Consider the following 15,004-nt stretch of genomic DNA (forward strand, 5'->3'; position numbering starts at 1 on the left):
TAAAAAATTCCACCAATTTGAACTTTTTTTATATGGGGGCCGCCATCTTGTATTGAAATCAGCACCAAAAATCCATCTAAATTAACAACAAAATACACACTTACTTACCTCCCCCTGACAAAAACAGGCTAGCAAAAAAATAACTGTTTTTCTATATATTTTACATCTATATGTATTGCCCGACCCACGTATTAAAACTTTGGAAACTTCTCTCACCTTAATATCCAATCAGTAGGCCCCGATGTATTCACCTTCCTATTAAATCTTCTGCCCAAACGGGGAAAACCCACATTCTATTTTTGATTTGGTTCTGTGGTCCCTATATGATCCATTGATAATTATTTTATTGTGACTACGGTCCAGCTCTTACCCCTTTTTTTGGGGGGGGGGGGGGGGGGGGCGAGATAGCTCGCTTGGAAATGACCGTTGTTTAAACTTCTCTACGGCAAATTCAATATTACTTTGCCAATCTACTTCTAGGCTGTCAAACCATTGCTTCAGAAATTGCCAAAAAAAACACAAGGAAACAAGTAAGATGTTGCCATATTTTTATTTTTAGCTTGGCTATTTGCTCAGACATGGCAATCCAGCTTTTTATTTCCTTCTCCACAGAAAAGGCGGTATGGCCGGTGTTCCTCTCGTAGCTGCCATATTTGTTTGATCTCTAATTTTGCAGTGGTATCAATCCATCTTGCTACTGTCCCGGAATTCTTCACAAGAGTATCTCATTTTGTCAATCTTAATTGTTATGTAATTGTGTATCATGATGTTTTTACTATTTTATCATAAGGTTGTCACCCAATCACAAAAATTCAATATCGCTATTTCTCTTTTTGTTTTGCCTGAATATCTGAGTCAATATCAATATATATATATATATATATAATTCACTAACAGGGAATCACACTCAAGCACAGGCGCCTCATACACATCATCCTTACTTGGAGCATAGTATTACCGTTACTTATACATGTCATTTGTCAGCCTGACTCTGAACCCGAGTCTAAGTATTAATATAAGAGTTATGTATCCAAAAGAAGTGATTGTTTTAAGCTTGGCTTAATCTAAGAGAGAGCCTAATTTTGGGCTCCAGTTCCCCACTTCATTAGCTTAGCTCCTCCCTCGCGGAGGACAACCGGTTCAGACTGCTAAGAATTTATGGATATTGCCTGACAAGACCAGTTTGTAGCTTTACACTAGTTTAAACATGGTTAAAACAAAACCTCACCAATTAAAACCAGTATAAAAGTTCTATCTAACACAGGACTACTTCTGTTTTCTACTTATATAAATATATAAAATCATTCTGAAGTATAAAAGTTACCATAGAGATGCTGACTTCCATTTACAGGAGATTGCATCAAAATATATATACAGCTTGCACACTACGCTGTCTGATGAATTATAAAACAGTGTTTGTTTAGTTCTATACAATAAACATATTGAGATTTAAAAGACAACAGTCAACAGTGACAGGTCTTTCTAAGAAATCGTGGTAAATCAATATTGGGTGATGAAATAATGTCAAGTCATCAGAGCTTAATTTCTGTTCCATGCACTTCATTAGCCTATACAAACAGATAGTATAATGGAATGTGACAATCAAGCAAATATAGACAGACATGAAACGGCAATCAGATGCAACATAAACAAAAAATAGCACATATAAACAACACACCGACAAAAATGCATAAAAACACAACAACAAAACACCCACAAACATGAACAACTCACCAACACAAAATACACACATAAGCAACGCACCGAAAAAAGATACACACATAAACAACACACATGCAAAAACAAATAAAAACAACACATTTGCAAACAACAAGAATAGTACATATGTACCTATGTACCTATTTTACGTTTAGGTTATGGGTGATCGGCTAGTGAAATATTCATTAATGTGACCATTAAATAAATACCGCTGGGTACTTCTGGTTTGGAATAAATTAATGTTAATTTTTGTATCTCCTTCCGTGGGAGGAGTGGGCCATTCCCGGAGGTACTGCCATATTGGGCCAACCCGTGGTAAGAGCGGAGCAAGCCCCTGACATCTCACCTGTGTCCAAAAATCAGTTTAATATCAAAGTACCCCGTTGGGGTACGTATCAGATATTACGCTGATAAGAACAGATACTACACTTTGATCTTAGCCAAAAGATCAAGAAGCGATACCGTCTTGTTAAGGTGAAAATCGTCTGTAAGAGTTTGAAGTGCTAATACGTTAGTATGCATTGAAGATGTATGTTCTATTTTGCGAGGACGAGTTTGCATCCGCGGCACTGCATTTCCACCCGCGTCGTGTAACGTATCGCGATATGGTGGAAGGAATGTAACTCTACCTAAAAGCTAATATGACCCGAAAGGACCGGATCTAGTCTAGAATAGATTCTACTTCGGGTTTAACATTTACGTTTGATAAGAAATTAAAGCATTTCTAAACGTTCATTGACAGAGGTGAAAAAAAAGACGACTACTTCAATTATTTTATCAGGTAACGCCATCGTTAAGTCATGCATATAATTGGTGCTGAATTGGTGTATTGGATATAAATTTGGTTAAACAGTCTTCACATTAATTTGGTAAAACCTTTCAATACCAGTGGAAATTCTCCGAAAGTAAGACTAAGCAAAGAAAGCTAGGTTTACCAGCGACAAGATGTTCAACTCTTAGGAAGAGGTATGATTCCAGGAAAAGTAAATGTTGAAAATAAAATGATGTTGCTCTCAGGAATGTGATTTTCAATTTTCTCACAATTTAACAATTTTATCGCACTCTGATGTATCATGGAAAGCATGAAGTACAAAATACATGTACATTCGTACAATGTGAATATTTCACACAACATTAGCCAGATCTGTCATTTCTACAGCATATCAACATCTGATATCAAGGCAAATATCCTATCCAAAGAGATAAACTTTATTTTCGTAAAGTACTTATTGTTTTAGCAACTTCACTCATGCCTTGTTTTCGTTGGTGTTTTTATATCAATGTGATCCACTACGTAGTGTTACGACATTGTACGAGACTCGTATGAGTGGTAAGGTACATGTTTTATGTATCTCCTTTGTAAAGGCAAAACAATGCTCTTTGGGATTCGAATGAATTACACTGTACCCATCGACATAACCGCTTAGCCTTTACAACTGTTTCTTCAATGCAGAACGTCTCCTGCATCATTTTTTATCATTACATATCTATTATTAGTTTCAGATCTCCACAATGTACACTGCAAGAACCCTAAGATTCATTTTGGTCGTCGCCACCGTTCCAAGTTTCTTGGTCATTTTTGGATACCCCAACGAAGGTAGGTATTTACACAATGAGTTTATGTTCCTAATAAAAATTAGCGTTTTAGCCAGAATATTTGTAATTATCTAAGTACATTTCTTAGGTGTACCTATTATAATTACATATCGGTTTGATACTGAGGCATAAGGTGAATGAATCAGTAAATATATAAAATTACCTAAGTACTAGATATTTTACTATGTCAGGATACATATGACATCACATGATGTTTGATTAACGAATGTATCATAAAGGGCACCTCGTCATGAATAACGAAAATATATTGTGTAAGAGTTGACGCTCAAAAACAAGTATCTACCGTTTCTAAAAACGACAAATTGTCTCTGTGTAAAAGAAATTGCATAGCGCTTCAAATACCTTACAACCTTTGTGAACACGAAGATATTGATACATTATGTAACGTGTTTCCTGGTTAACAATTAGATAAACGATATATAATGAATGAATGAATGTACATTATAAAACTATAAGTCTACGAGAGGAAATCGGGGAAAAAATATAAATAGGTAAAAGTCATTCCCTGTGACTAAATATTAATCTTTAGTGCTGTGAAAACGGTACTCAATTCTATGACCATTTAGTGAATCGTATGCTACCAAATTTAGCATGAATAAAAGTTTTCAATGATCAAGTATAACATCATTTTTTTTAAAACTGTTTAATTTTTAAGACATTTTCAATGCATAAATACATTAATAATCACACACACATACATACATCACTTCCAATAGATATGTTTTTCATACTATCATCTTCACCATCATCACAAACTAGGTCTTTCATCATCATCGTCGTCGTCATACTCCCATCATCGTTATCATCATATCTTCGTAATATCATCATAATATTATCATCACATTATCAAACTAATCAAACCATCATCTTATCAACAAACTAATCATCATCATCATCATCATCATCATCATCATCATCATCATTATCATCATCATCATCCTATCTTTATGATATCACCATCCTACTATTTATCATCCTCTCATAATCATAGTCATCATGATCTCATCATCATCACTATCATCATTATAATGATAATATCATAATCATCTTTATCAACATCATATTCTCATCATCATACTAATCATCACAATGTTATCATCATCATAATATCATAATATCACCATAATATAATCATTATTCGCATCATCATCATGGTCATCATCATTTCATCATCATTCAAATCATTATAATCATCACCATAGTTATCATCATCATACAATCATCAAAATCTCATCCTCATCTCATCCTCATTTTTTTATCACCATCGCCTTCAACAAAACATCACAATCATCACATTATCAAACTAATCATCATAATATCTTCATCATCATCATCCATCAACCATCATCATCATCATCATCATCATCATCAATAATCACAATCATCATAATCATTTTCAACAAACATTTTCATCTTTGTTTTCAAACAAACATCATCATCATCATCATCATCATCCTTCACCCATCAACAGATCATCATCCCTCAACAATCATTATCTCCATCCTGCATAATAATACATACTCCTAATCATGAAAATATTGACAAACATACAAAACATACACACACATCCTCATACACAGACACAGGATATACATACACACACAAACATATTCAGTTTCCTGGTAGCCTTATCAATCATGTCAAGGGCTAAGGGTCTGTGTTGGTCATATCAACTCTTTCCACATCATATAATAATAATATCATTTTAGTCAAATCTCTAATATTTCTATTTTAACAAAGATGGTTGTCGTGCTTTTTGACTATTGGCAGTATATTAATAATTTACGAGAAGGTTTCATAAGCATCCATGGATTTACACTTGTTTACCATTCATTTACACAATATTTATATTTCCACTTAATTCAGACTCAATGAACCTACCACAGTTAACTCAAGTCATTTTTCAATGAACTATATCAAGTCTGGCGTAGGAATACATTTATCGAGCTTGGACTATATCATTTTCAAAAGTGATCATATTTATATGAAATAAATTCCATTAAAAATAATATTTGTTTTAATTCGTTATTAAGTTTGTTCACGAAAGAAATCCTGAAAGTAATAGCACGTACATTTCGGTAAGTTCCGTGGTAGACTTGCACAAGTCCCTATTTGCCAAGGACAAAATATATACAAAATATCAAAAAATATAAATATAAGGATTAAATAAAGTTATGTTGAGGTGTATGGGGGTATAAACCTCAATAGGTCTTGAGACAAATTTATCATGAACTGCTTCGCAGTTCATAAAATTTGTCTCAAGACCTATTGAGGTTTATACCCCCATACACCTCAACATAACTTTATTCAATCCTTAAATGACCGTGTAATGACCTACGGAAATGAGCCGATCATACATTTCATTAACTACATAATTGAACGTCAAAGTCGCCTTGGGCCGATCACCATGTTCCTAATTGACAAAGGTCGATTTAGGCCGAAGCAGACGCATTATTCAAAACCATTGGACTTTTTTTTCAAATATGAACGGGTAGACGTCATCGAAACTAATTTATGTTATGACGTCATGTTAAGCAAGGGGATGTAGTAATGACAATGAGATGTACTAGATATATTACCTACCTTATAACTTGTTTTCCTGAAAAAACTAGCATACATATTAAAAATCCCGAAATGTATTACACTTTGATAATTTCTATAAACGTTTATTGATGAGCTGGATTTTAAAACTTACGAAGGACATGTCACACCATAGGTATATGTAATACATTCGTACATAAAACAAAGATCGAATAGAGTTACCTTAAATACTTCAGGATAGGGGCAAAATACTTAAGACTTCTATGAATACCAGTAAAACGTTATTTAAAACGTTAATCAATATTATTCACAACAAATACGCTTCTCGTCAAATTCTCGTCAAATACGATTGTTTTAAAACCTGAAACAAATAAATCTACCAGTACATTTTACGTAATCATTTTAGTATTATCTTCCGTTTTTGTCGTCGGCGATGTTCCTGACCAATACAAAAAACGCATTGATAAAATGATATAAAAGAACATACTTTATAACTCGCTGTAAGTAGTACATAGCCATTATTTTTATCATCAAAATTAAGAAGACTACTCTATCTAATGTTTTAAGACAAGTTCATCATCTTTCTTTTTATAATATATCGATGATTCCATGTTCACCGCTCAAACATGTCACCCTTTTCTCGTCTCGTCTGTGATTGCTACCACCTCATAAAAGAGGTATTAGTATAGAGAGATGACCAGGTATCACAGTGATAACATTCACGCGATCATAGTCACATACCAATTATTAGATGATGTGATTAACTTGTGCCGCTCAGAATAAATGTATGGACCAAATGACAAGAAAGATCACAAATCATAAAAATATACTTTATCGATACCTTTTCCTCGAAGATAGAAAAAAAAAGTAAAAATAGCTTGTTGTGCTTGTTTTGGTACTTAAGGATGGACGCTGGTAATGAAGTATGCCCATGGGCAAGACATGGGAGGAGCGAAAAATCTGTTAGACCTTTGGACAGGCAACCACACAGTTAACGAAGGGGATGAGGAGGCCATGTCCATAGCATCTGACAGTAAGACCTACAAGTCTTCGATCGTTGACGACTGGACTAACTACAGCCTAAGTGCAGTAAGTCTTTGTATAATTTTACATTAAACTACAATCAAATCAGTAAAGAGCATTCTGAATGTATTCTATGCTTTCATCAGGCTGGTAGTCTGCATTTATGTTATTGTTTCCGTTAGGTCATACAATTGAAAAGAATGTCCATTAAGACCCCGTTTGATCCTTATTGCTAATTATTGAGTAGCTTGCTTTAATACCATTGTACGGCCATTCAATTATTGTAACGATAATTGCTAGTAACATATTGTAACGACTACCGGAAATGACGTCTATAAACGCTTTCTTCCCTGCAGGTTCGAGTGTCGTTTGTGACCGGTGGTACGGAGAAAGCATACGTCGTATTTGATGCTCTTGGTTCTAACAAGACGAATTGGTTTAACAAATACAGGATTCTGTATTCATCATGGAATGACCTTAATTCACAATCAACAACAAATTATGATTCTATTTATGGGTAGGTATTCACAAACCTCCCCAGTCTGACGACCAATGTAATTTTTTTTAAACTAAAATAACCCCCACTTAATGAAAGATATTGTTATATCAACAAAAAGTTAATGCACACGCAATTACTACACGCCAATTCATGTCATTGTAGAAACAACTAAAACCAGGGCTGTTTCATTGCAACAATGCTGGTTCATATGTTGCTAACACAGCAATACCACTATTTAAATATCGAAGGTCGGAAATAAAGCAAACATTCTTCACAGAACATAAAGACTTGATCGTAATATCATCTACTTCTTGTCCTTATCTAAAGGCTTGTCAATCATATTTTGCCATTTCTACATTGACTTTTAGCTAGTATATTGAATTCGTTTAAATGTCACAAACAGTCAAGTAATATTGGATGTTTGGTTGTCATTGGAATGAAGTTATTACATATATTGTGATATTTTCTTTATTATGTTAATTATTGATTACATGTTTATCCAATTGCTGGCAAATCGGGATTTTGCAGACACACGTAAGTATGAGAAATCCGACATTTACTCAAACAATTGAAGTGTCACTTTAATGATTTGGACTATGCATTAGCATTCTCAGGTGGACGGTATTTTCCTTGTTACCTGATTGTCACGTGTTAATGCGTTTTAATGGTAACACTGTTCAAAGTCTACACTTGTAATAAACTTGCTGTTGAATTTCAATATTAAACATATGGAAGTTATTTGATTATTGGTCTTTTTTCATCCGCATTAAGATTTTAACACCTTTAACACAAATATGTCAATTATTTCCGTCGTCTCTAACGAGCTTCATTTACAACCCTTGAGTGACCGCATGATGCAGTTAAATTAAATTGGGTTCACTGTATCTAACTCTCTAGTCGTCTCCAAAGTAATAATATATGATGCGTATTTTGCAAATACTTTGCATTTTTTAACCTAATGCTTAGAATATATTAATATTGCTCATTGCATAATTTAGCCATCAAACAATGAAATTCTACCAAAGGATGATTGGAATAATATAAGTTTATACAGCAATATGACAATCAATTTGATAGTCTGCATTTCCTTTTCAGAAAGCCAATCATCACACGTCGGTTCTACATGAACCGTGCAAGTGGTGGTCACGCCGGATGTAATGCTGATAATGGCTGGTTTGTTGTGCTCGACACACCATCAACCGGCTATTGTCAATGGGAAAAGAAGACTTCGAAACCGTATTTCCTGTACAGCGACGAAGCTTCGTATGAAGAATCACACAGTGTGTAAAACATCTTTACTTCTTGCATGTTTTTTGAGGGTATATATTCTAACGACTTGCGCATTTAATTGCGCATTAACTTACTGTTTAGGCACCCAAGAAATAACTACAATGGCACGCGGTTAAATTTCAATCGTGTTCCATTGTAGATATTTCTGATAACCTACGCAACATTGTAAGTTAATCCTCGTATTTGTAGTTTCTTTTTTGTCATGTTAGATTTTCATGTGTTCTTTTCTACGATTCAAAAGAAGAAATGAATTTATTAGGAATGGTAATAATTTATTACAATAGTCCATTGTTGATATTAAAAATCAACCTATCTGAAACCATAGCAACAAAACGGTCGCCTTAATTGAATAGTTAGCATATTGCAATTCCCTCATCCTAATTAATAGTGGGGCGGACTTAATAGCTGGGAGGGATACACAAACGCCATGGAAATTATATGTGTGACGTGGTTACGAATCGTGGGAAATCAATTAATTCACTATTTACTACGGTGGAAGATTTGTGCCATTTCGTTAAATGAAATATCTAAATTCTCGTTTTTTCGTCTTTTCGCCCCGAAAAGACGAGAATTAACATACTTTAATTCTCGTCTAAAAGACGACAAGTCATACGCGAAAAGACGAAATTAATGCACGCTAATTAGCGACCTTAATTCTCGTCTTTTCGTGTTTTAAAATCTCGTCTTTTCGCCCCGAAAAGACGAAAAGACGAAAATTATCAAACTTTAATTCCCGTCTTTTCGCCCCGAAAAGACAAAAATTAACAAACCTTAATTCTCGTCTGTGCGCCCTGAAAACAAGGAAAGACGAGAATTAAGGTTTGTTTAATTTCGTGTTTTCGGGGCGAAAAGACGAAAAGACGAGAATTAAGGTTTGTGAGTTTCGTCATTTCGGGGCGAAAAGACGAGAATTAAGGTTTGTTAAATTTCGTCTTTTCGGGCAAAAAGACGAGAAATAAGGTTTGTTAATTGTCGTCTTTTCGGGGCGAAAAGCAAAAAGACAAGAATTAAGGTTTGTTATACATGACTTCGGACATGACAAGCTTGTTGACCAAAGAAGACAAACAACTAAAACCATAGCTTGAATTGAAATTGGCCGTTTGGCCGTTTATTTATTAAACGACAATAGAAATAAACTTGCAATACAAGTTGATATTCATAAAATCAACCATATGAATCGAACTTTGGTCCAAGGTGGGGAATACAAAACCGCCGCCACCTTAAACTAACAGCTTAATTTACAACAAAAATACTCACAACAATCTTATGTGTGAAACTTTGGTGTAAAGGTAGAGTTACAAAAAATGACCACATACAATATCCAGAAAATTCCATGATATAATCATTTTTTAATTGTTTATTAAATTTCGTGTTTTCAGGGTGAAAAGACGAAAAGACGAGAATTCTAAACACTTAAAGACGAGAATTAGGGTCGCTAATTAGCGTGCATTAATTTCGTATTTTCGCGTCTTTTCGGGGCGAAAAGACGAGAATTAAAGTTTGTTAATGCTCGTCTTTTCGTTCGGGGCGAAAAGACGAAAGAACGAGAATTTAGATATTTCATTTTCGTCTTTTCTGGGCGAAAAGACGAAATGACACAAATCAGCCACCGTAATTTAAGGATGTTAATTTGGAAGTCACTGAAAATAACGAAAAATAAAGACGACACCATATAAAATTATGTTTACATTCATGTTGACTTCAATTGATAATGAATCTAATACATTAAGCAAAAGTCTTCATTATTTCGCCACGCGTCATCGACATTTGTTAGAATTAAAGACAATTGATTACTTTTAAAAGTCTTTATATCGAAATTAATATTTATGTTTATATCGAATTATTATATATCACGGACGAAGATAGGATAGTTGTCTTATTTTTTATAATTTCAAATGTATGATTTAAATATTTTGTTACGATTTAATTTCCATTACAGGACAAGCTTTAGCGGATGTCTTTGCGATCTGGGTTTGTGAGTAACACCGCCCCCCCCCCCCCCCCCCCCCCCCCCCCCCCCCCCCCCCCCCCCCTTTATTTAATAATATAACTTAATGTTTTATTTTCCTGCGTTTCTGGCATTGTATTTGATAACAGTTAATGTATTCAAATGCTTTAGAATATTATCAAAACACAATTATGATATGTTAAGTGTTAACCATTAATGGGATCAGCATGATTTACATATCAAACAATAAACCAATTTGTAGTTTATATATGTAAATTTATATACATGTATATCAATTTAGCTATGGATATGTGTAAACCTAATCGGTGTGTTACCGGGCGTTCCTGTATATATAGCTGTGTACGTCACGGAAATCTGCTAAAAGAAAGCTGTGATCAGGGTAAGTTGAGATGTCATGTAGCGAACACTAAATGAGACAAATCTGGGTTAGATCACAGGCGTCTGCTTCCGGTTAGTATTTATAGAAAAAAATAGGCCCTAACTCTAATATATCAAAAAGGTATAACACTCACTTTAAGATCTGCTATGCATCGACTGTGGAACGGAAGTAGATCTGATTGGTCGATAGCTCTATAAACAATACTAACTATAATTGGCGACCTATCAGGTCTACTTCCGTTCTACAGTCCATGTAACGTAGATTTTCAATTCAAGTGTTACACTTGTAGCTATAGTAGCAGTAGGGGGCAAATATTTTTTTCATCAATACTAACCAGAAGCAGACGTCTGTGTCTAGATCGAATAAAAACTGCGTTCTGTTTGCAACCTGGTTTATATCAATTCAATAATCACAATGATAAAAACTAGACTATGATAGAAATTGAAAAATACCATTTTTGAAATTTTAACATTACGACACAAAATATAATAATTTTCTCTTAGGGTACAGTCTTTGACTATCCAAACTATTATCAAATCAAATATTCAACAATACACCAAGGACTTGAATGATAATTGCCGCTCCTTACAAGTAGTATTATCAAATGTAACCTGCATACCAACTGATGTTGGCCACTCTATAGGCTCGATTGAAGCAGATAATGCTACATGTGCATTCAATTATGCGTATTTTTAGCTATGGTTGTCTTTGGAACCAACCGAGTAGCCTCATTTGTTGTTGACGATCAGCTCTAAACAATTTATAGTTTGCATAAAAAGAATGATCATAAATCTCTAAATCACTTTGAAAAAAATATACTGCAAAATAGGAAATATTCACGCCTTGAAAATTTTCGCTCACTTCGCGAGCATGTAAAAGTCAGCAAAAATATCCCTACGCGAACATACTACCACGTGAAAATATAGACACCAAATAAACTGAATACAACAAAATTCAAAATGCAAGGTAAACCATGTCGGCATTTAAGCGTCATGTCATCCGAAATATCGAATGAAAATATCCACTTTTTTTTTAGATAACAACGATTTTATAACATTTCTAAACATCGGAAATGTTCATATCTGTATTTTGCTTTACAGCCATGGACAACTCTAATCCTTTACATTGTGATAACGGAACTATATGTACACACCAGTGCATATGTACCGGAAACTACTTCGGAACTTACTGCGAAAATTGTGAGTAATGTGTGAATTGATTGTTTATTATTGAGTTTCCCCATAATTCTTCTCTGGAATGTCCATTTGTGTTTATGAAAAAAATATAAATATCAAGTCTCACTTACCATCATCCTAGTGCAGTGTATATTTTGTTACTTTCAAACGAATGTTTGATTGCGATGTGCCTTCTCTGCCCTTTTCAGTAAATGGCGGGTTTTCCAACTGGAGTTCATATGGAAGCTGCTCACGGGAATGTGGTAATGGGACCAAGACCAGAACCAGGACGTGTAACAACCCGACTCCGGTCGGAAATGGATCAGCCTGTACTGGAAATACCTCGGAAATAGTACCATGTAACAGTCACCCTTGTCCAAGTATGTACTTTCCAGTTACTCGATTTACTCGAAATTGAAGGTGGTAAAACGTCAAAAAACTTTCTAATGGAAGATCAAAGGGAACTATCTGAAATGTTCGTATCGCTATGTTGTTGACTGACCAAGGCTGTTTAAGTATACTGTACGTGTATATGTACCCTAGTGGTCACAGTCCACCTATTGACACTAATAAGCCTGTTACAGCTACTTCAGTAATAATAGAAAACGTCTAAGCACTGTAGCTGCACGAATAGGAAAGACAATTCGAAACTTTCTTTCATCTAGGCGACCGGGGTTCGATTCCCCGACTGTACTTGAAAAGGTATGGGGTCACCTGTCTGACCACGTAGTTTTCTCCGGGTCGACCGGTTTCCTCCAACAGTAAGACCCCTTGCACGTTTCAATTCGGACCAACAAGCGTTGGATATAAAAGACGCATAAAATGCTATATCGGAAGAAAAATATTTCGAACGTCACACTTTTTTTTTTTGCACAGCTGGTATAATTATACCATGTGGTTACTTGATACATATAAGAATATGTTAGGAAATATCATCAATTATATATTTATTTGAAATAACTATTTGTCTTGTTTGATTATTTAATGATAAGGGGATTGTTCGCTCTTCCATAATGAAATATTACCGATATTTTATGACACGCCAAAATTATTGGTTTATTTATTTACTTATTTATATATTTACTTTTATCCATATAAATCCCCTTAAGCTTGCCTGAAGGTAGAGTTTCTCTACTTATCTTTTTTTTTTTTTTTTTGGTAAATACTGATCATGTACAGAGATTTGTGTTATTCTTTCCTCCTCATTTGTAAATGGTCTTATTTTTCATCATTATTTATGCAAATGTATATTTTTTTTATTTGCTAGTTTGTCTATTTTTAATTTGTATTTGATGCTTTTTTTCCATCAAATCTAGATTTTATTTCTAATTTCAGCTTGACGCTTTTTTTTAACTTTGCCCTGTAAGCTTTCAGGAGAAGTCATAGTGATGCGTAACTGACACAATAAGAGATTTAGAAAGTCTGCTGTCTCTTGATGATTGGCTTATAACAAGTTCCAGCACTGGACTATCATTTACATTTTACATTTTCAGCTGCATGCTCCAGCTCATCTGAGTCTTTAAACTGCACTTGCAAAAACACCATGGTCAACATGACGTCAGACGAATTGGTGGACATCATTGATAAGCTCAAATTGGAATTAAAAATAGACAAAACAAAAACCAGTAGTAAGTACACAGTGTATCCTACTTTAAACAATATTATAATTTCAGCAATTTACTTTGGAATGATCACAATGCCTACAACTCAACGCTTATGACTCAATATTAAGAACTTCAAACAACAACCTTCGGTCTTTACTCTATGTTCTGTTTTGATATTTTTAAAATCTCCAGGAGTAAAATCTCTAAAAATAACTTATTAATATATCATTATCTATTACTCACGAAAACATTACATCAGATTAAGAACATTCATTCAAACAAATCTTATTGCAATTTACGTGTCTTTCTTATATTATCAGTGGCTATACGCCGAAAGACTAGTGCCAATGACTCGAGGACGTCGGCAAAGATGTTGGGGGTATTAGGAGCCGTCATGTTGGCTGTTCCTTTCGTCTTGATCGCCCTATCAGATCTGAGTAACGTTTACAGATATAACATTGCGGACACATCTAAAATACGCACAGTTACTCCAGTGTAGATATTGAACGGGTAACTTAACAAACGCAAGAAGAAAGAAGAAAACAACCAAACAAAACTTATACTTGCTCATCTTTATTTAGCATTTTGTTAGTTGATTTTTTTATCATATCCTCGGTTACACCAACTGTGTGCTGATGTTGTTGCCTGGCGTTGGCGTTCCTCCCAAAAACATCGTCTCGTTTTGGGGTAGGCTTTTATAATGCTTCCAAAAGTGAACACCCCATTCTCTTCCAATATAGTAAATCCTTCAACTTTAAATCTGGAAGTGGGGTTACGTAATATTTATATCGAAACATCTAAATTTGTTCTTAATCATTAACATGCCTAAATATATTTTGCACATAATCACCTTTAAACATTTTTTTAATTGTCCATACGTATATATGCCATCCCTCTCTCATTTAGCATGTATCCAATCATCATATGTCTTTAGATATGGTTAACTGAAAATCATGTTTGAAATATTTGGATTATCTTTCTGAGTTAATCCGTTTTAAAGATTTTGTTTTGATCATTTGTAAACAAAATGGATTGATTTTGCATTGATGATGATATATATATGAATATCCTGTGATGTCTATTCAATATCTCTTGATTTGTATAAAATATCATGTGATTTATATCAATTTCACGTGATTTGTATCCAAAAGCACGTGACTTATATTCAATATTCTGTGATATGTATTC

The 15,004-nt window shown here is 34.3% G+C and overlaps 2 protein-coding genes and 1 non-coding gene across 3 annotated transcripts; 2 read left to right on the forward strand and 1 right to left on the reverse strand.

Moving 5' to 3' along the window:
• Nucleotides 1-1,986: 1,986 nt before the first annotated feature.
• Nucleotides 1,987-2,179, reverse strand: LOC117336947. The gene has a single exon (XR_004534727.1). It is a non-coding gene; the product is annotated as a U2 spliceosomal RNA (small nuclear RNA).
• A 1,051-nt stretch (nucleotides 2,180-3,230) lies between these two features.
• On the forward strand, nucleotides 3,231-7,926 carry LOC117336868. Its single transcript, XM_033897596.1, has 3 exons — nucleotides 3,231-3,316; nucleotides 6,782-6,966; nucleotides 7,257-7,926. The coding sequence occupies exons 1-3, from the start codon at nucleotides 3,232-3,234 to the stop codon at nucleotides 7,419-7,421; spliced, it is 435 nt and encodes a 144-aa protein (XP_033753487.1). The 5' UTR covers nucleotide 3,231; the 3' UTR covers nucleotides 7,422-7,926.
• A 2,918-nt stretch (nucleotides 7,927-10,844) lies between these two features.
• LOC117336037 (A disintegrin and metalloproteinase with thrombospondin motifs 6-like) lies at nucleotides 10,845-14,801 on the forward strand. Its single transcript, XM_033896374.1, has 5 exons — nucleotides 10,845-11,037; nucleotides 12,138-12,236; nucleotides 12,422-12,592; nucleotides 13,706-13,840; nucleotides 14,137-14,801. The coding sequence occupies exons 1-5, from the start codon at nucleotides 10,923-10,925 to the stop codon at nucleotides 14,313-14,315; spliced, it is 699 nt and encodes a 232-aa protein (XP_033752265.1). The 5' UTR covers nucleotides 10,845-10,922; the 3' UTR covers nucleotides 14,316-14,801.
• The last annotated feature ends 203 nt before the right edge of the window (nucleotides 14,802-15,004 follow it).

The sequence above is a fragment of the Pecten maximus genome, chromosome 10 (genome assembly GCF_902652985.1).
Source record: "Pecten maximus chromosome 10, xPecMax1.1, whole genome shotgun sequence".
NCBI lineage: Eukaryota > Metazoa > Mollusca > Bivalvia > Pectinida > Pectinidae > Pecten > Pecten maximus.

Bases quoted from the DNA above. Each gene is read 5' to 3' on its own strand.
- LOC117336868 (XM_033897596.1), top strand. From the start codon at position 3,232: ATGTACACTGCAAGAACCCTAAGATTCATTTTGGTCGTCGCCACCGTT. The intron at 3,317-6,781 runs GTAGGTATTTAC...TTGGTACTTAAG, and splicing joins TTTTGGATACCCCAACGAAG to GATGGACGCTGGTAATGAAG. The intron at 6,967-7,256 runs GTAAGTCTTTGT...TCTTCCCTGCAG, and splicing joins CTAACTACAGCCTAAGTGCA to GTTCGAGTGTCGTTTGTGAC.
- LOC117336037 (XM_033896374.1), top strand. From the start codon at position 10,923: ATGTATATCAATTTAGCTATGGATATGTGTAAACCTAATCGGTGTGTT. The intron at 12,237-12,421 runs GTGAGTAATGTG...TGCCCTTTTCAG, and splicing joins CGGAACTTACTGCGAAAATT to TAAATGGCGGGTTTTCCAAC. The intron at 12,593-13,705 runs GTATGTACTTTC...TTACATTTTCAG, and splicing joins TAACAGTCACCCTTGTCCAA to CTGCATGCTCCAGCTCATCT.